The 15,846-nt window shown below is 45.6% G+C and overlaps 1 protein-coding gene across 5 annotated transcripts in view; it reads left to right on the forward strand.

The window, feature by feature from the left end:
• The window catches only part of HEPH (hephaestin), an 81,551-nt gene that overhangs the window by 39,982 nt on the left and 25,723 nt on the right, over window positions 1-15,846 (forward strand). For all 5 annotated transcript variants that reach the window (XM_072626596.1, XM_072626594.1, XM_072626592.1 and 2 more), the window contains exons 12-14: window positions 2,536-2,748; window positions 8,543-8,756; window positions 15,298-15,437. In XM_072626596.1, the coding sequence (XP_072482697.1) occupies window positions 2,536-2,748; window positions 8,543-8,756; window positions 15,298-15,437 (567 nt within the window). The remainder of the gene's footprint in view (window positions 1-2,535; window positions 2,749-8,542; window positions 8,757-15,297; window positions 15,438-15,846) is intronic.

The following is a 15,846-nucleotide window of genomic DNA, read 5'->3' on the forward strand; positions in this document are numbered from 1 at the left end:
CTTTAGTGAACTCAGGTGTAGAAAGGGATAATAATATTTGATGAAACTGTTTGCCTCAGTGTTGGGAGGTGTAAAATGGGTATAATAATATTTCATATAACCCTAGGCCTTGGTGTTCTCTGGTATAAAAAGGGTATAAAAATATTTCTTGTGACCATTTGCCTCATTTGCCTCAGGCATAAAAAGGGTATGATAATATTTCAAATAATCCTTTGCTTCAGTGTTGGGAGGTGTACAATGAGTGCAATAATATTCATAATAGCCCTTTGCCTCAGTGTTCTCAGGTATAAAAAGGGTGTAATAATATTTCATGTAACCGTTTGCCTCAATTTTGGGGGGTGTAAAATGGGTATGACAATATTTACTATAACATTTTCCCTCAGGGTTCTCTGTTGTAAAAAGGGCCTAGTAATATTTCATGTAACATTTTGCCTCCGTGTTACCAGGTGTAAAATGGGTATAATAATATTTCATATAAGTCTAGGCCTCAGTGTTCTCAAGTAAAAAAAAGTGTATAAAAATATTTCCTGTAACCCTTTGCCTCACTGATGTGAAGTTTAAAATGGGTTTAAATAATATTTCATAAACCCTTTGCCCCAGTGTTCTCAAGTATAAAAAGGGTATAACAATATTTCATGTTACCATTTGCCTCAGTGTTGTCAGGCATAAAAAGGGTTTGATAGTCTTTCAATAACCCTTTGCCTCAGAGTTGGTAGGTATAAAATGGGTTTATTAATATTTCTAATAACCCTTTGCCTCAGTGTTCTCAGGTATAAAAAGGGTATAATAATATTTCATGTAACACTTTGCCGCAGTGTTAGGAGATGTAAAATGGGTATAATACTCTTTCAAAGAACACTTTGCCTTAAGGTTCTCAGGTATAAAAAGAGTAAAATAATATTTCATGTAACCCTTTGCGTCAGTGTTGGAAAGTGTAAAATGGGTATAGCAATATTTCATATAACGCTTTGCATCACTCTTCTCACGTATAAATATTCTAAAGTAATATTTCATGTAAGTATTTGCCTCAGTATTGGGAGGTGTATAATGGGTATGATAATATTTCATGTAACCCTTTGCCTCAGTGTTCTCAGGTATAAAAAGGGTACAACAATATTTCATGTGTCCCTTTGCCTCAGTGTTGGGAGGGGTAAGTGGGTATAATAAAATTTCATATACCCATTTGCCTTTGTGTTCTCAGGCATGGAAAGGGTATAATCATTTTTCATGTAACCCTTTGCCTCTCTGTTGTGAAGTATAAAATGTATATGTCTTTTTTTTTCACATAAGCCTTTGCCTCAGTGTTCTGAGGTATAAATACTGTATAATAATGTTTCATGTAACACTTTCCCTCAGTGTTGGGATGTGTAAAATGGGTATAATAATATTTCATGTAATCCCTGAGAATATCATCATATTATTAGGTAGGTCCTAGCACAGTGCATGGCACATAGTAGGGGAGCACTAAATGCTATTTATCAGTGTAATTCTGTAAGAAAATTCTGTGAAAGGGAAATTTATTTTGTTATGAGGTTAGCAAAGTGAGCGCATGTAGAATTAAGGCTGTAATAAAGAAAACCTGAGTTAAAAATTGGACTGAAACATTTTCTAAGTTAGTAACCTTATAAATATCACTAAACTACTCTTTGCCTCAGTGTTCTCAGATGTGAAATGGGTATAATAGTCCTTCACATAACTCATGAGAGTATTGTGACCATGAAATATAATGATATTACTGAATGAGGCATACAACAGTGCATGACACATAGTAGGTGTGCACTAAATGCTAGCTGTCAAAATAATTTTGTAAGGGAAGTCTTTGAAAAGGATATTTATTGTGTTAGGGAGCTAGCTAGAATTCCCATTGGGCCTGATTCACTTTTTAACTTAGAAATTACTCCACTATTCCTTGCCTCGGTGTTCTCAGGTATAAAATGGGTATAAAAAGTATCTCATGCAATTCCTCAGAATGCCATGAACATGAAATGCACTGATATTGCCAGATGGAGTAGAACACAGTGTGTGGCTTATGCTAGGGGCACAATAAATGCCAACTGTTGTTTTAATTCTGTAGGAGAATACTCTGAAAAGACCATTTACTGTATTAGTCCCTAAGCAAGGTGAGAACACATGGAACTAAACCTGGCAGAAATATTTGAGTTCAGAATTGGCTTGAGACACTTTCTAGTTATGTGACCTCAGAAAAGTCATTCAATGACTCTCTACCTAATTTTCAGGTGTAAAATGGGTACAATAGTATTTTAGTCCAATGAGGATCAAATAGAATACTTGTAAGAAGTGGATAGCACAGTGCCTGACACATAGTAGGTACTTAAAAACAGCAATTGTCATTATAAGTCTGCTGAAGAAATCTACTAATTGTTCATTCACTGTAAAACCCTGTGTTGCCAGTGGTGGGTAGTAGCTGTAGCCTCCTTCAGAGGTGGTGGCTCGGCTGGGCCAGTAGGGCCTGGTGTGTTTGGACCCTCCATCACTGTTAACCTTCAGTCTTTGTTTTATTTTCTTCATTTTCAGCCATTAATGGTTTTGTCTTCTCAAACCTACCTGGGTTAGCTGTATGCCAGGGGGACACAGTGGCCTGGCACTTGCTCAGCTTGGGTACTGAGGCTGACATGCATGGAGCCATGTTCAAGGGCCAAACCATCCAGATGCTTGGCATGAGAAAAACTGGAGCTTCCCTCTTCCCACACACCTTTGCTACAGCCCTCATGCATCCAGACACTCCAGGTAAGGCCTTTGGTTTACTATGAGGTCCCCAGAATGGTGAGAGGCACCCCCCTTGTACCCTAAACTATTGCCCCCTCACTGCCCCAAATCTCTGGGCCCTTCTTAGCCTTGACTACACTGGCAGCCTGCAAGGCCTCAACTTGTTTTCCTCCTCCTAGCCCATTCAGCGTTTGACTTGGTTTAGGGGGTCTGTCCTTCCCATCAACATCTATTAAGACCTACTATGTTCCAGGCACTATGCTGAGAATGGGAGAAACCAGTCCCTGCCCTCAGGGAGCTCCCAGGTAATGGGACAGAGAACATGCACACAGTTGCATCCAAACTGGATCTAGGAGGAGTCGTCGGCCACAATCAACAGGGCAGACTCTAGAATTAGGGGAGATTGGGGCAGGTTCAAGGCTAGCTGACTCACTAAATGGAGGGCCAGGCCTGGGGTCTGTAGGAAGCCTTAAATTTCAATCCAACCTTGGACACTTAGTAGCTAGGTGACCCTGGACAAGTTATTTAACCTCTGTCTGCCTCAGTTTCCTTAACTGTAACAACTCCCAGAGTTGTGAGGATCAAATGAGATCATCTTTGTAAAATGCTTGGCACTTAGTAGGTGCTATAGAAGTACTTATTGTCCTCCCCACTTCCCCATTCCCCTCTTACTGTAGAAGCAAGCCAGGGAAGGTGGGAGATGGAGATGAGGAGGGAGGGTCTTCTCGGCAGGAGGCACAGCCAAGAAGAATGCCTGGAGTCAGGAGATGGAGGGTCTGTATCCCTGAATCCGAGAGTCTGTGTGTATGTGTGTGTTTGTGTGTGTGTGCATGTTTGTGTTTCTGTGTGTATGTGTGTGTTTGTGTGTGTGTTTGTGTTTCTGTGTGTATATGTGTGTGTGTGTTTGTGTGTGGGGGTGAGTGACAGATGGTATAACAAGACTGGAAATGTGTCTATGAAGGGTTTTGAGCACCAGACCAGATTTTATATCTGATTTTTTTATATTTACCATATATTAATCAAATCAAATATACATTATTTTTTAAATTATCTATTATTATATATCATACAGAATATAGAACAATATATTATATATTATACAGAATATATAATAATATAATAAAATATATATAAAATCAAATATATATTACATTTGATTTCTATTTGATCCCAGATAGAGAACCACTGGAGTCTGTTGAGTAAGGACTATGGTCAGACCTATGATTTAGGAAGATCCCTCGCAGGTGAGTGGAGGACATAGTAGAGTGGGGAGACCAAGGCAGGCAGACCCAACAGCAGGCAGACCCGACAGCAGGCAGACCCGACAGCAGGCAGACCCGACAGCGGGCATTGCCATAGTCCAGGTGTGAGGGCCTACCCCTTAGAACATATGTGAGAGATGTTGTAAAGGTCAGGTTGACAGGCCTTGACAAGAGCTTGGATATGAGGACGAGAGGGAGGAAGCAGATGGGAGGTTTGGGGGAAAAGCTAATGAGATATTGTGGACATGTGGAATTTCAGATGTCCATGGGACATCCAGTCAGAGATGTGTCATAGGCAGCTGGAGATGCGAGCCTGCAGGTCAGAAGGGAGGTTAGGGCTGAATACGTAAGATCTGAGATACATCAGTGTACAACAGCAGAGAGATGCTAATTGAATCCATGAGAGCAGATGAGATCACTGTCATGAGAGTGGTGAGAGAAAAGGGGAGAAGGCCCGCCAGGAGGCCTGGGAGCCACCCCCGCATCCTAATACAACTCAGCCAGGTCTTCCTGGCTTGGTGCGGCGACCCAGGTGCTTTGCCAGACCAAAGCGGGCCACGGGGCCCACCTCTGCTGGGCTCTAGGGCTTGGGAATACCCAGACCCAGGCAATCCTGCTTCCTCATTAACCCATTAGGGCTAGGCAGAGGAGAGGCTCTGAGAAAGCTGAGTGCTAGTGATAGTTGAGGGGTGGGGGTAGGCAGAGGTGGTTGGAGACTGGCTGGACATTGGACAGGTAAAGAGAGCAGCTGGGGGTGTAATAATCTCTAGGCCCAGAGACATAACCAACAAAGGCATTGAAATTTGGGGGCAGAGAAGAATCCATTTTGGTTTGAGCATAGGATATATTGTGGGTAATAATACCTGGTAAGATTAGAAGAGTTGGGGTGAAGGGCTTTACCCCATGAACCCTGAACTTCCACTAGGAATACTATAGAGAGAATTTCCGTATTGGTTCATAGTATCTCTGTATAAAGAGACAGAGAGATCGGAAGAAGGGGAGAGAGAGAATGAGATAGGGGGCATTGCATACACCATTAGATGGCGTTGATAGAGGGTTAGTCTCATGACCTTTCCCTCTCTTTTTTATCTGTTGTTACCAGGAAGACTGTCTAAATGGGGCAGGGGGGAACTTGTATTGGGGAATGGAGGTGATGTAAAAACAAAAGGTAGCAACATTAAAAACCAAATCACCCCAAATCATCTCTGAGATAGACTAAAGCTCCCTCCTTCCTTCTCTTCCTCATTCTCTCCTGCTTTGCACAGGTGGCAGGCCATTGGTGTGGAACATCACATGTATTGTCAGACTTGGTAGATATATTGGGTAGTTTTGTCAGGGCATCTGTTTTCCTCTTTCTTTTATTTTTTTATTACTATATTTTATTTTTTCTTACTATAGGGCAGTTCTCTGGGTAGAGGAGGGAATACAGGCAAATAATAACCAGAAAGCCAGAAGCCTGGGCCCAGAGCCGGCCAGGCCTTGGCACATCTTCTTGTCCAGCTCTCTCATTTTACAGAGGAGGAAAGTGAGTCTGAGTGCGGGGCAGTGGCTTGGCCCAGGAGGCCCAGTCCTGGTTTTTCACATGCAACCAGCAGGTGTCCACACTTCTGCTTAGAGAACCGGGAAGTTGGGGCAGAGAGCCTTGTTCCCTGGGGGTCCTGGGCTACTAGGGCCGGAGGCTGCCCCAAGCCATGGCTCCCATCCAATCAACTGGGCCAAGGGGCTCTGCCCACACTGGACTGGGAGCAGCTCTGCTTAAATGTCACCCTGCAGATTGGGTGGTCTTCATTCTCCCCTAGCCTTTATTATTGGCCTTCTGCTTTCTGATCCTATCTGCTATCCTAAGGGACCAAGGGAGGGCCTAGCAGAGCTGGTCAGAAAGAACGTGCCTCCCCCTTCCCTCTGCTTTTATCTGTCATGGAAAAAAATCAAAGGGATTATATTAAAAAAAAAGAATTCCTTTTGTTTTTTTCCATGACAGATCTTTCCCAATATTCATTCTCTTCCCCACTCCCTCTAATCCCTGGCCTCCATCCCTGATTTCCTATATCTATCCAAGTGTATGGTCCTAGAGGATGGGGAGAATGGACAACATTGGAGCAGGAAGGGGGGCTCAGAAAATGGAATGTCACAGCTAGCAGAGACCCCAAAACCCAGAATGTCAGAGCTAGCAGGGACCTCAAAACCCAGAATGTCAATCTAGCAGAGACCCCAAAACCCAGAATTTCAGAGGCAGTGGGGACCCCAAAACCCAGAATGTCAGAGCCAAAAGGAACCCCCAAAACCAAGAATGTCACAGCTATCAGGAACCCTAAAACTCAGAATGTCACAGCTGAGACAGAGGGACCCCAGAATGTACAATGTCAGGGCTGGGAGAGCCCTGAGAACATAGAATCAATGGGCCACCATTTTATGATGTGCCAGGCACAGTGCTGGGTACCACAGAGACACAAAGGCAAAAGTAAAATTATTCCTGTTGTCAAGAAGCTAGTATTCTATCGGAGGGTTAACATGTAAATAATTAAGGATATTCTCCCCCTCCTCATACATGGTAAATTGGTGAGAAGGGCACTGTGAGAGAATTGAAGACGTGAACATCCCAGGCATGGAAAGCAGCAGGGGCAGGGATGGGGTCTGGTGTGTGTGTGTGTGTGTGTGTGTGTGTGTGTGTGTGTGAATGTGTGTATATTGTATATATGTGTATGTGTGTATATGTGCATTGTGTGTATGTATATGTCTGTGGTGTATGAATGTGTATATATTATGTATAGGTATGTGGGTGTATGTGTGTGCATATGTGAAATGTGTGTATATTGTATACATGTGTGTGCATGTACCTATGTCTGTGAATGTGCGTATATGTGCATGTGTGTATACATGTGTACTCATGTGGATGTATATTACGTGTGTGTGTGTGTGTGTGTGTGTGTGTGTGTAAAAGCAAGCCACCCAGGAGAGTATGGAAAGGGAGTTGGAAGAGTTTGCAAAGCTTATCTGGGGTTGGATTGGACAAAGGTTTTCGCTGCCAAACTGAAGAGTTTAGATGCCATCTCAGAGGCAATAAGGAGCCATTGGAGGTCCTTGAGTAAGGGGGCCATCAGCTATATGTTTTAGGGAAATCACTTCAGCAGTTTGTGGAGGATGGCTTGGAATGAGGAGAGACTTGAGGCAGGGAGAACAGTGAGGAGGCTGCTGCCACCCTGGTCAAAGGGAGCCCTTGAAAGAATCAAGAGAAAGGAGGGGGTGACATAGAAACAAGGACTGGCACTCACCTGAGTGTGAGGACAAGCCCCAGGTTGCAGGCAGTGGTACCTGGAAAGTTGGCCACGCCCAAAGCAGGCAGCCTTAGGGGGCAGGAGCGTTCCCATCTGACTTGTCAGAGCTGGAAGGGATGTATCAGGGCACGTGGCACAGTGAGCAGAGACATGAGACATTCTTACCGAGGAAGAGACCTAGGCCCCCAGAGAGGAAATGACTTGGTCAGGGTCACACAGGTAGAAAGTAGCAGAAGCCAAATTGGAAGCCAGGTCCCCATATCCCTCCATGTGATGTCACTGCACAGGTAGTGGGGAGCCATCATAGACTCTTGAGCTGAGGAGCCATGGAATGAAAGAACATGAGTGTCCAGCCCATGTCCTCTGATCTTGAACCTCTGATGTGAGACATTTGGCTAAGTCAATTTTAGTCCTTATTCCATCATTAGAGCTCCATGGATGGCCAAGTTCGAGCTGTCACAATGGAATGTGCAGCTGTCTGGCTTGACTTGGTCGGTTAGGGAGCTCCTGGCACATAAGATGAGGAAGACAGGTTCTCAAGGCCAAAGCTGACGGGGTCCTTAAGGAGCTGGTAGTGGGCACTGAGGTTTCATGGAGTGCTCCTTCACTCCCCCTGGCCCCCAATACCAAAACGTTTGATGGAACCTATTCCATGAAGACCCTTTCCCCAACTCCACCCTATTTTGCTCATAACTTCCTGCCCAGACCCTCTCTCTCCTCTCCTCTCCTTTCCTCTCCTCTCCTCTCCTCCTCATCCTTCTCTCTCTCTCTCTCTCTCTCTCTCTTTCTTTCTCTCTCTCTCTCTCTCTCTCCTTCCCTCCCTCCCTCTCTATTCCCCCTGTTAGGGGATGGCTACTTGACAAAGGCAGTGTGGCATAGTAGAGAGCACCACTGTATTTGAGTGCTGGTTTGGCCATTTTATAACTGGACAAAGTACTCTGCCCCTGAATATAATTTACCACCTCCATGCCTTTGTTCACCATGCCTGGAGTAGCTTTTCTTTTCTTTTCTCCTTTTCTTCCTCTTTCTTCTTTTGTTTCTTTCCCAGTTAACATAGAGCAGGTACTCCATAAGGCCATTTCTTGACCTTAGTTCCCTCATCTGTAAAATGGGTTCAGTTAACATGTGTTCTCCCTGTCTCGTGGTAGTATTGCAAAGGAAGCATTTTGCAAGCCTCAGGGTCCTTCTCATTATATTTCCCAGGAATTCTTGCCCAGGACCCATTTCTTGCAGGGCCTTCTGAGGCAGATTTTCTCTTCATGCCTCTTCTCTCCCCAGGGACCTTTGAGATCTACTGCCAAGAAGGCAGCCACCTCCAGGCGGGAATGAGGGCGTTGTACAATGTCTCCAGGTGCAAAGGCAGCAGGTCTGGAGCCCGACCACGCTACCAAGTGGTTCGCACCTATTACATCATGGCTGAGGAGGTGGAATGGGACTATTGCCCGGACCGCAGTTGGGAGAGCAACTGGCATAATCAATCAGAAAAGGAGAGGTGAGGAGGCCTGCTGGGAAGGAGGGAGGGAGGGAGGGAGAAAGTCAAGACAAGCATTTAGGAAGAATCCAAGGCCCAGGGCACAGTACGGGACTCTTGGTTGGAAATATCTCCTGGCTCTCCCCTCAAGGAAGGGCAGCTAGGGGGCACCACAGTGACCAGAATCCTGGGCCTAGAGTCACAAAGAACTGAGTTCAAATCCAGCCTCAGACCCTGAACAAGTCACTTTTTCTCAGTCTGCTTCAGTTTGCTCCTCTGTAAAATGGGGATCACAGCGCTACCTACCTCCCAGGGTTGTTATAAGATTCAATGAGAGAACATTTGTAAAAAAAAAAAAAAAAAAAAAAAAAGCACTTCGCTTAGTTCCTGGCACACAGTAGGCACTATATAAATGTTGGCTATTATCTAAGAGATAGGAGATGTTGGAGGAAGCCACCAAGCTGTGATCTAGGGGAGAGTGGGGTGAGGGCCACTATGGGAAAGGTGAGGAATCTGATTCAGGTGCCACTTTGCCACCTCTGATCTAGACCCTCGCTGCCCCCATCCCTGTGCCTTCACCTTGGAACAGAGGGGAGATGGGGAGATTGAGCAAAGCAGCTAGTCCTGGGATGGAGTGGCTTGTTCCTTTCCTCCACAGTGTGTCTCATCTATACAGTCATTGCCTTGATTCAGGCCCTCGTCACCTCTGGCTTCATCCGTTGCAGTAGCCTCCTAATTGGGCTCCTTGCCTGCAGTCTCTCCACTCTCCAATCTATTGTGCACACAGCTGCCTCAGTGACATTCAGAAACCTTCCTTCTCAGTGAACTCTGCTAGTTCCCTATTACCTTGAATATCAAATATTTTGTTGTTCAGTCATTTGTTGTATCTGAGTCTCTGTGACCCCATTTGGGATTTTCTCGGCAGAGATACTGAAGTGGTTTGCCATTTTCTTCTCTAGCTCATTTTACAGATGAGGAAACTGAGGCAAACAGACTTGTCCAGGGTGACACAGCTAGGAAGTATCAGAAGCTGGATTTGAACTCAGGTCCTCCTGACTTTAGGCCTAGCATCCTTTGAACCGCCTAGCTGCTTCCAAGGCAAAGGTTAAGTGACTTGCCCAGGGTCACGCAGCTAGTAAATGTCTGAGGTCAAATTTGAACTCAGGTCTTTCTGACCCCAGGCCTGGCACTCTATCTACTATGGTGCTACCTCACTGCCCCAAGATCAAACCTAACCTCTATTTAAAGCTTTTCACAGCCTGTCCCACCTTTCTGGTCTTCTTGCATGTGACTCCCCTCCACACATTCTGTGGTCCAATCAAACTAGTCTATTTGCCATCTCCAGTCTTCCTGCCTTTGCACTGACTGTATGCCTAGAATACTCCTCAATGACTGGCACACAGTAGGTGCTTAATCATTTCCTGTTGTCCATTGGCTCCCGTACACAGCTGTTCTGCCAACCATTGCCTCTTCCTCCCACTCATCTTGAGTCTCTCCCTCTATCCCGACTCCTTCCTCACTGTTTACAAACCTGCCTCTGTTTCCCCCCTCCATCTCCCTCCTCCATTTTACTGCCAGACTTGTAGAAAAGATCATGTACTCAGGTTGCCACCATTTCCCTGCCAATAACTCATCTTCCCCTCTTGGTAGTTTGCTTGCCAGTGATTTCTCATGTTGGAAATCCAATGGCTTTCTCAGCATCTCCATCTTCCTTAATCTCTGGAGCTCCTGGTACCGTCAGCCACCCACATGCATTGATCTGTGTGCCATTGTTAGCTTCTGGTTCTCCCACCTGTCTGGTGACTCCCACAGTGAGTCATTCCTTCCTTTCCATTGCTGTGGTATGTGTGTGGGGTGTACCCCCAGGCTCTAATCCAGGGCTGCTTTATCTTCAGAGACCTGCTCAGCATTCATGGATTCAGGTAGCTAGTGTCTCTGCTCAGCCTCCCAAATCTCTGCAGCCAAGTTTGGAGGCTAGCTGTCTGGGCAGTGTACCATAGTGGAGAGAGTCCTTACTTGGGAGTCAGGAAGACCTGGATTCAAATCCTTCTTCTGTGTGATCTTGGGCAACCTCTCTGACCTCAGTTTCCCTGTTCTTATTGTGAGAGGGCAGGGAGGTGAACTCTAGGTTCTGTGAGGTTCCTTACAGCTCTAAATGTATTTTGCCCTCCTCTTCTGTGTTCATACTGCCCTCTCCAACAGAATGCTATAAGGGCTTAAGGGAAGTAAAGGGGTGTTAAGTTTTATGCTCTCAGAGGTACTAAAAATGTGTTTATTGAGTTGGAGTTGGAAATTCAAATCATGGTTTGGCCACTGGCTCGTTGTGTGCCCTTGGGCAAGTGATTGCACACCTCTGAACCTCAGTTTCCTTAACTGTAAAATGAGTCTCAGAGGGCTGCAGTTACTCCAAAATGAGAATAATACTTCCTTTGTCTCCTCCATGCATTTGCAAAGGCTGTGCCCCATGCCAGGAACACCCTTCTCTTCTTTACTTTTCAGAATCATTCTCTTTCATCAAATTCAGGTGCCCCCACTTCAGTGACACTTTCCTTGATCCTTATAGTTATAAATTTTTTTCTCTCTCCATGAATATCACTAGACTGTTTAAATCATCTCTCGATTTTTCTCTCCACTCTCTGCCTTTATTTGAGTACAAGTCTTTTTCCTCAATAGAATAACAACATGTAGCATTTCTCTGGTGCTTTAAGGTTTGTAAATCTATATTATCTCATTTGATCTCACACACCCCCTAAGATAGGTGCCATTATTATCCCCATTTTACGGAGAAGGACATTGAGACTGAAAACTGTTTAATGACTTGGCCAGGATTGCACAACTAGGAGGTGACTGTAGGACTGTAATCTGACCTCTGTGCTCTGCAGAGCCTAGCTGTCTCAAGAATAGAAACTCCTTGAGGGCACGGACTCTTGGTTTTGTCGTTGTACAATATTACACCTATTATATGATTTTCTGAATCGAATTGAAAAAAGTGGAATATTTGATCTTATCTTTTTATTTAAAAAGATCAATCAGTATCTTTTTTTTCATTTTCTTCATTTCCATGTATGTGTGTGTATGTGTCTCCATGTGTCTCCCCTCTTCTCCCCTTCAAAGACAGAGGCTGAAGATACCTGCCTTTCAGACATGACCATTAATGAAGACCCCTACATATACACACACATACATATATACACATGCACACCCAGACATATATGCATGCCCACACATATATGCACATATGTGTACATGTGCATGTACATACACATACATGCACATGACTGTTATTCAGAACCCTCACTGGGTCTGATTATGTGCTCTTAGAGTTAGGGCAGGAAGAGCCCTCAGAGGCCATTTGGTCCAACTGCCTCACTTTCCAGAGAAGGAAACTGAGGCCCAGGGAGGGGAAGGATCTTGTCCTAGCTCTCCCAGTGACTGATCTGGGGATCTGAATCCCAGTCCCCAGGCATGAGGGAGCATTCCTTACTGCATACCATGCTGCCTGAATCTACCTAACTGCTACATTGCTTGGCCCACATCCATCCTGGCCCCAAGGGCAGTGTGAACAGCTGTGTGAGATGCCTTGGTGAAGTCGAGGCATGCAGCGTCTCCGGGATTTCCCTGATCTCCTGGGCTAGTGACCCTCTCAGAAAGGAAATGAGATGAGTCTAGCATGTTCTTGGAGAAACCGTGTCATGTTGGCATTCGGTGTTAACATTTCCCTGGGTAACTGCCCAAATAGCGACTCTTTAACGATACATCTTAGAATTTTGTCAGAATGTAAAGCCGAGTTCACTTGCTCCCATTGGGGTCTCCTGTGTCTTTCCTTTTAGCAAATCGGTCCATTGCCCCTCCTCCAGTGCCTTCCGCCACCTTTCAAAGAGAACCAACCAATATTATCTACTCATTTAGTGAAGGTTTCACCTCCCTGTTATCATTCTTGTTCTGGCTTTCTCAGGCTAAAGATCATTTTCCTTGGCGGGAGAAAAAAATACAGGCAGCACTGTGGCATGTTAGATTGAGCTTTGGATTTGGACCCAGAAGGATTTGGGTTCAAATTCTGCCACAAATACTTATTAGTTGCATGACTCTGGGCAAGTCACTTCCCTTGTCCCTGTATGAGACAATCCATTCCCCTCCCTAGGCCTCAGTTTCCTCCTCTGGAAAAGGAGGGAGTTGGACTGGATGACCTCTGGGGGCCCTTCTAGCTATAGCTCTAAGAGCCTATGAATGACCTTGGACAAGTCCTTTCCCCACCTCTGGCCTCAGTTTCCCTCTCTGTAAAATGAGGGAGTTGGACCTCTCTCTTGTCCCTTTGACCCCGGTCCTTCTCACACCCTTGAACCAGACCTATCTGCTGTGCTTCTCCATTCATTCTGAGCTGTGCTTAGCCTTTGGCAGGCCCGGGCCATGCTTTTGCCTTCAGCCTCAGTTACCTGCTTTCACTTCTTTTCCTTTGAAATATCTGGTAAGAGATCTAGGCTTGGGGCTGAGGTCCCTGACTCTCCACACCAGGCTTTCCCCAGCTCCTCTTTTGTGTCTCACTGGAATGGTTCCTGTTTAGGTCTCTAGAACCTATTCCCACAAGTGTCCCACGCCTTCTAGGCTGAATTCTCCTGTGGAATTGTAGGCTGCGGGGAGCCTTCCCAGCCTAGTGTTTCTCTAGAGCCTTCTCAAACCTATGGGACATGTTGGCATATAGCACCTTATGAGGCAATCTCTTGTGTCCAGCGGTGTGAGCCCATGACTTTGGGGTTTATTGTTCAATCCCTTCTTAGGTGGTGTCTTCTGTCACTTAACAGGCTTGTACCGCCATTTGGTCTAGGTTGGCCTGTGGCTCCTTTACTCTCTGGCAATTACTCTCCTTCCTCTTGCTTTCAGTTTGAGGCCTTCATGAATGGATTCATGTGGCTCCAGCCAAATATACACACACACATATACATACACACATGCATGTATATATACATATAGGTAATACATAGACACACATATGTATGTACACATATATGTATGCGTATACACATGCAGATATATACATATACAATATGTGTACACACATGTATATACACATATAGGCAGACATATACATGCATGCCTATACACATACATGTACGTGTGTGTGGGTATATACATACACATATACACACATGCACATACACACATATAGTTAGTTAGTTAGTTAGTTATATGTACTCTATTGTTGGCCAAAAGCCCATCATTCCTTCATCCAGGAATACAAACCCTGCTCCTAGATGACATCCTGACTAGCCATTCACTTCCAGAGTTATATTTTCTCCTCAGAATGGTCTTAACTTCAATCCCTCAATAGTAATGTGCCCCGAGGTCTTGCATCTCTTGCCAAGGAATTTAACAAAATTCGAGTCTTTCCAGCAGTTTCCCCCCTTGGGTAGCCAGACTTGGGCAACCGTGAGTGAGGCCTGATGAGTCTTGAGAGGCTCGGAACCATGTCCAGGATGCAAAGAGCAGGTCAACAAATAGATGGCTTATTGTATTCCTTAGCAGGAGTCACTGACTGCCCACTGATTGGCATCTTTCTTCGGCCTCTTACCACTGGATCTCTCACCCCATAGCTTCTGAGCTTTTTGGAGGACCAGCAGGGGCCAACTTCCCCCTCTTTGGGAAGAGCCCTAGATGGCCTATGCTCCTTCTTGGCCTCTTTTCCTCCCTGTGACATTCTTCTATCCTCTAGCCTCTTGACACCAGTTGGCATTTCTCTTTGTCATTTTGTTTGGATGGTGAAGCCATCCTTGCCATTTCTTAGGATATATCAATTCTCAAGCTCCAGTGAGAAGTGGATAAGTGCTTTCTGAGGCTTTGAGCCTTGGGTATCTGTAGCAATCACCAGACACTGAAAGAACCATTCTCTATAGGTCACTACAATATACCTCCTGCCCTCAAGGTGTGCTAGAAGTCAGATTCTCTGCATGTCACACTGGTTTTTGTTCTTGCTGGGGGCTCGGACTTGCCCAAGGGGGCACACCCACTGAGGAGGCAGTGGACGGAACCAGGAATTAGGCCCAGTTCCTGCCTCCTAGTCTACCACTGTGACTGCTTAGAATTACAGGTTTCAGAGTTTTTGGTCTGATTTCCTTCCTTTAGATGGATACAGTGTTATTCTGTTTTCCAAGTGAGGACACTGAGGCTTCAAGGGCAGAGATAACTTGCCCAAAGTCACACAATGAAAATGTGGCAGAGCCAACTCTCCTGGCATCAAGGCTAAGGTTTCTTCTCACTATATTGGCTTGCCTCCCCTGGGCATGGGGAGCAGTTGGCAGGTCAAGTGGCAGGAGACCCTGATGGGATCAGGTCTGGCAGCAGCTGCAACCTGTTTCCCTAGCCAAGCAAAGGGACCCTCAGAGTGTACCTGTAGGAAGAGGAGGGTCACTTCTCTGTGCCTCAGTTTTTTCATCTGTGGTACAGGACTGAGTTTTTCCTTACATCTAAAAATGAGCTTGTACCCTCCCCCCCACCAACCTTGTACCCCAAAAAAGATGGACTGTGCCCAGAGGGCCAGCTGCTGATGACTACTCTCTGGATTTTCCAGCTATGGCCATATCTTTCTGAGCAATGAAGATGGGCTCTTGGGTTCTCGGTATAAGAAAGTTGTGTACAGGGAGTATAGCGATGGCACCTTCAGGACTCCTCGCCCAAGGACTGACCCAGAAGAGCACTTGGGAATTCTGGGTAAGCATACCAACTTCGTCTCCCCTCTTTATTCATTCCCTTCTCTCTCCTCCCTCATCCCTAGAATCTGGCAGCCTGATCTGGGACTAGGAGCCTGTGCCCAGGGTGGGGATGGGGGAAGGATAGAACCGGATTAGGATGCAACTGACTTCATCCAAGGCCAAATGGGGTCTGTGGTGCCAACCCTTGCACCTGGTTAGGAGGAAAGGGTGTCTGAGATTTGGTCAGAGGCAGCTAGACACCTCCCAAAAGCTAAAATTTACTGCACTCTGAAGCTGAGACCTTGATGGGCCCCTGACTAAGGGCTCCTCTGGACCCTCCTGGCTTTAGAGTGATTATCAATAGTAACTGTTGCTGTTTCCCTCCCAGCCTGATATCTTTCTTTCTCTTGGCCTCATTGAAAGGGCCA

The sequence above is a fragment of the Notamacropus eugenii genome, chromosome X (genome assembly GCF_028372415.1).
Source record: "Notamacropus eugenii isolate mMacEug1 chromosome X, mMacEug1.pri_v2, whole genome shotgun sequence".
NCBI lineage: Eukaryota > Metazoa > Chordata > Mammalia > Diprotodontia > Macropodidae > Notamacropus > Notamacropus eugenii.